This window comes from Oryzias melastigma, linkage group LG12, assembly GCF_002922805.2.
Source record: "Oryzias melastigma strain HK-1 linkage group LG12, ASM292280v2, whole genome shotgun sequence".
Classification (NCBI taxonomy): Eukaryota; Metazoa; Chordata; class Actinopteri; order Beloniformes; family Adrianichthyidae; genus Oryzias; species Oryzias melastigma.
The window spans coordinates 9,628,386-9,634,077 of NC_050523.1; the positions used below are offsets into that span (position 1 = coordinate 9,628,386).

At 33.8% G+C, this 5,692-nt stretch overlaps 1 protein-coding gene across 2 annotated transcripts in view; it reads right to left on the reverse strand.

Annotated features, from left to right (window-relative positions):
* Positions 1-5,653, reverse strand: part of dym (dymeclin) — a 50,369-nt gene extending 44,716 nt beyond the window's left edge. The window contains exons 1-6 of one of the 2 annotated variants that reach the window (XM_024299784.2): positions 5,368-5,652; positions 4,538-4,732; positions 2,277-2,329; positions 1,863-1,956; positions 1,326-1,462; positions 959-1,031 (exon numbers count right to left, since the gene is read on the reverse strand). In XM_024299784.2, the coding sequence (XP_024155552.1) occupies positions 959-1,031; positions 1,326-1,462; positions 1,863-1,956; positions 2,277-2,329; positions 4,538-4,677 (497 nt within the window). In that variant the 5' untranslated portion in view covers positions 4,678-4,732; positions 5,368-5,652. Of the gene's footprint in view, positions 1-958; positions 1,032-1,325; positions 1,463-1,862; positions 1,957-2,276; positions 2,330-4,537; positions 4,733-5,367 lie in introns of both variants that reach the window. The other variant, XM_024299785.2, reaches the window with a different exon arrangement.
* Between the last annotated feature and the right edge of the window lie 39 nt (positions 5,654-5,692).

The following is a 5,692-nucleotide window of genomic DNA, read 5'->3' on the forward strand; positions in this document are numbered from 1 at the left end:
TCTTTCATGTGAAACAAAAGCCATAAAAAGGTGGCGGGGTCTGCCTGGAATTTATAAAGCTATAGTGAAGAATGGCCAGAATCCCAATACAAGAGCACGTACAGAGGAAGTGGGCCGTCAGCCACAGAAAAAAAAAGGTGAAGGGAAGAAAAACAGGGACTCTTTAAGCTTGAAACAATGCATCACAGAGGAATGCTTTATATATTCAGACAGTCCGAAGACAGAAGAGATTTAAAAAGAGAAATGAAAAGAGAGAATAGGGAAATAAAGTAGGAGGGGGTAATGAGCAGGACAAAATTTCAAAAAATAGCAAAAAAAATAGTGTTAAGGTAACAGCAAATAATCTGTTTCTGTTGTTAACATTTTGTGCAGAGAGGTCGACACTTGTCTAATAATTTATCTGAATAACAGAATGTCAATCATATAATTTCTTATTTTTTGAGCCACTGGCTCACTAAAATATTTATCCATTACTTCAGAGCGTGGGTGTAAATGTCAGGTTAGATATGGATGCTGAACTTATTTTTAACATAACACTCACTTTGGTTTTATAAAAATATTCAGAAACTTCTGATTTTAAGAAATAATTTTTTCAGCATTTTTATCCTTTCTAATGCTCTCTATTTCCATTTTTTAATTCGAAAACCACAAATATACACAAGGTTAGTTATAACAATTCTAGCAAAAGTAAACATTTCTACCAAAAAGTGATAAATAAATAAACAAATAAGTGAAAATTATCCTTTAAAAATGTTCTGTTGTAGAATAAATAAAAAATATCAGCACAAACATTGTAAAAATTGGAGTTTTTACACTTAGCACAGCAAAACGACTCACCACCTGTCCCAGTCAATGCATCAGTCACAGATATGGTGCATCAGAATGTGTTTTTCTATGCCTGGTATATGCAATACAGCAGTTTTAGACTCACAATCATGCAGAAACGTGGAATACTTACAGCAGAGGAACTTCCACAATCAGGTGGATGAGGTTTGACAACAGCTCTTCAAGCAGGTCCTCGCTGCTCGTTTCTATAGTCGAGAGAGGTATCATTTTAGACATTTTTCACACTTAATTCTTAGGTTTTATTAGGTTTATTTGTGCGTTTGACTTCTGCTATTCTTCTCCTAATTAATCATAATTTCTCTGCCAGTTTAATCAAGACTAACAATAAGGAATCCAAACATTTTTTTAAGAATTTCAGCTCAATATGAAGCATTGAACTGATTTGATCCAAACTTTTACTCATCAGTTAAAACTTTTACGCACTCATTTGTAGTAATATAGTATATTTGTCTGTCTGAATTTCAATGGCTCCAGCTCACCTGAACAGGAGACTACTGCCCTCTCCTGGTAGGAGAACTGCTGGTGCAGCTCTTCCTCACTCATCTCCCGGATGAACACTTTCAGAAGGCATCGAATCATCAGCAATGCATTGTGGGCCTGCCAGATGAACAGCTGGCTGCATAACAGAAACAAAGCAGATGCACGTTCAAAGGCCCGTATGGTGTAGGTATTTGTTCCACACAGAAAATGTCTAAGGCTGAGCTTGAAACAGTTTGTCAAAATCGAACCATCTCAAAAATGTAATATCAAATCCATAAAACTTTTAAATGTAATTGTATGTATTTTTCAATCTTTTTTTATTTCATTTGAATGAAATAATTAAAACATATTTATCAATGAAAGTTCCACATTTGATCAACTTAAATAACAGTGTGAAAACAGTTTCTAGAACCAGACGAATTGGGTTTAGAACACAAACGGCTGAATTGGAAATGAAATCTGTTCAGAAATCTGGAGGTGAATTCCAGCCTTATTTAAGGGTTCAGTCATCCTTAATTTGAGGTTTTTAAACTTACTCTTGGCATTCTGTGGAGATTTTGAGTTCTTTGGTTCTTCCAAGGAAAATTCTCACAAGCGCACTAAAGTTTCCTGATCTGGGATTGTTTTCAACTAAAGGAAGAAGAAAAGGAGAAATGAGATGGGACAATAATTAACAGAGAGCAAGAAAATGAAATAGAAAAAGTGACATTTTATAATGTTTTCATTGAAAATATTCCTTTATGTCACTCTTTATAAAACAGCAGCTACTATAGGGTCCCACTCTGTACATACAGATATATTAATAAATATGGTTGAGCCACTATCTTTTGATCTATTATCAACATAAATACATACATCTATAAAAGACCAGCTTAATCTGCTAATTCTTCTTTACAGTCAGGACATATTTACACAAGAATAACTACATTTTCTTTAACAAAAAAACATACTCAAGGTCTTGGCCAGAGGAATGACGGCCTCTTCTAACAACTTGGACTCTCCACTGTGAAAACAAGGACAATATTCTTTAAAAATATATTATATAGTGATTGATTTCATCAAATTCTATACAAAGAATTAAATAATTGTCTCATCAGGAGACTTGAAAGTCAATCAAAACACATTTGGTGCATCTTACATAACCTGGAACATTTGCTTAACAATCAGTGTCTTTGAGAAGCTCTCGTTATTTCTGGAAGACGGTTTGTTAGATGTGAACATGCACGACTCGTCTGCAGGGCTTTGATGAACCACAATTCAAATATTTTGACATTTATTGTGTTTTTCCTTTTCCTAACTGTTCTGAAGCAAAAGAAAAAAGAAAAACACCAAAAGACTGCCAACCAAGCTAGAACAATACAAAAAAAAAAAAAACTGTTAAGAAAAACTTTGCATTTTTAAAGAAATTCATGGTGGGAGTTTAAGTGCTGGGCGATATCATGATATAGATAATTTTATTTCACAACAATACAATGCAATATATTTTCAGTTATTTAAAAAAAATGTACAAAAATGTCATTACTTACATTTCTCTTACTTTTTTTAAGTAACATGCAACTGAATAGTTACTAATCAGAAACATTTTTTTAAAGTGCACAACAGTTTTAGGTTTCTCAGTAGAAAAACAAATTTTGCACAAAAGTTCAGCAATAAAAACAAACAAATAAAAACAATAGAAGAGAAATGGCACAGTAGAAACTTTTCTATCATCTACACAATATGTAACATATCATATCGCCCAGCATTAGTGGAAATGATGATAAAATATGAGCCACTGTGATGAAGAAATAACTTGCACAACTTATCAGACAGATAAATCATCTAGTTCATCTAAAACTGTTTTTTAAAAGCATTGAAAGAAAACAAATGCATTCTTGCTTTAAAGTTAAAGCTCTGTTATGTCACCGTAAGAGATCTCACTGAAATGAAACCTTCAAAGAGAATACTATCATTGAGGATAAGTGATTAACTTATGCCTGAAAGAAAAGGAAATGGGACCAGAAGTATGTATGACTAACAGGCTGCACATATTTCAGAAATAACTTGAAAGGAAAACATTGTGATGCAGTAAGATGGAGCTAAGTAAAGGACGCCACATGATATCTCAGACAAACTTTAAGAAAATAAATGAAATAAATATTTAAAATGTTTTTAAACTTGAAAATGTCATATAGAGCAATTCATTCTTGTTTTATAATGAAAACAATTGACAAAGAAATGAAGAAAATTACTTATAAATTGCCTTTAAAATGATTTATATTTACTTAGTACAGATCCACATCACTTTTTGTAGGTGTCAAATTAATGTATAACTTTCTTTTAAAATTTGTTTTACTAAATTGTCTGTCGTTTTTCTAAAACATTTGAGTTAAATTGTAACTATTCCTATCCTCTTGTGGATAATTGCTAAATAGAAATGAGATTAAAAGTCCAGAATGAAAACAACATTCCATCTACATTAATGTTTAACCGGAGTTGCAGTCAGTGAGGGAGAATGAAGAAAGCTTCTTCACATCTTTAAAATAAAAAACTAAAATGTTTGAGGTTAACCGTCCTGATACAGGCTGGACCTTAACCTAGATGAGCTCACCTGGGATCCCTTTTAAAAATTCATGCTTTCTCTGTGTGTGGGGAGACACAAAATACTGCCTTAACACAAAGTCTAAGGTTCAGTGGATAGTTTGTTTAAAATATTTTTTTTTCTGAAAATACGTCAAACATCGATATCTTTTGTGTAAGGGTTGACTATGTTTATTTATTTACATTTGCAAATATTCAGATCATTTGTTGTGGTTTTATTTTATTTACAAAAACATTGTATGTTAATTTGAACTCAACTTTTTAATTCCCTTCCAGGTGCTTCATTTCTTTTAATATTTGTTTACAATGTTGAGATTTAATTTAAAGAAATTGGGTTCAATTAGATGTCAATGATTTGGAGAACTGTGTTGTAACCTTGGATACCTTGTTGGAAAAAAAAACTTTTCTGTTGAAATACTTGTATTTCACACTTCATGGTCTGGTTTTAGTCTAAGCCTTCAATGAAATCAAACTGTTGAGTGTATGTTAAACTATAGTTAGCAATAAAATAAATAGATTTAGCAACAGGAAATCATCTCCAAGCAACAAGAGACAAAAATGGTCAAAGGCAGTAGGGCTCAAAATCGCACATTTGAATATTTTGATCAGCATGAAACAAAACTGTCTTTACCTGCTGGTGGGACTGATGAAAGTGAACGAGATGAGCTGGTTCCAGAAAGGATCATTCTCAGATATAGACTCCGGACCCACCAGAGCCTTGAGGTTGGGGTTATTGGACAGGTCGCTGACCTGACTGGTGTTGGCTCCCATCTCTGCTGACTCTGTCCAGCCAGACAGATGTTATTCACCGGGCATATGCCAAACCCTGGAGTAAAGAGATTCTGTTATCTTCAGGTGTTACTGTGCAAAATGAAAAACAAAAATAAAGCTGAAAGAAGAGCTGAACCTTTTAAGTCTGTGCAAACGGGGAAGTGTTTTTTGTTTTTTTTTTTGACAGTTTTAAATGTAATACGACATGGTAACTTTTATAAATGTGAGTTGAGGTTTATTGCAGTAAACCAGGACATGATCTGTTTTATTTTAACGACACACCTTTAGCATACACTAGAAGGAGTTTGACGAAAGTGCGGCTAGGGAAAACTGATGCACTTAAACGTTTTTATATAAAAGTAACTGTCTATAAAAATCCTTACAATAAATTCAAACTCAAAATACAACGTAGCATACTATAATGTATGGTTTTTATTATTATTATTATTTACTTAATTGTTTTGGTCTAAACTAAAGTAAACCAAATGGCTAGCTAGCACCGGCTTCAAGCCAAGTATACAAAACAAACCCGTCTTCGTTACTTTGACACAGCAAAACGACTGTACCCAGATTGAATTAATGCACAGATAAATGCATGCCCAATTGCATTGCGTTTCTTATTAGCTGGACGTTGACCAACAACCTTAAAACGGGTAGCGTCCGCAGCAATCAGCTGACCGCTCCGCTTACCTGTCAAAAACGATTCCTCACTGTTTGTTTTTTGCGCTGTCAGACCCTCACTTTCGTTCTGTGGTGAAGCTTTGCCCCCCTTCCCACTCAATGTCAGTTTTATTGTGTGGTCTTATCGCCGATAAATGTTGAAAGCTGATAACCGGTTTTAAAATTAGGGTTTGATTCAAAGCTAAGTTTACTCTACAGACTCGTGTCCTCCATGTTCTCCACGTCGCCAGCCCTGGCGTTAGAATGACGTCAGCCCGTTGCATCGCTACGCATTTCATGATACTCCTTAAAAAAAATAAAAATAAAATAAAAAAACTTAAAAAATCATTATACT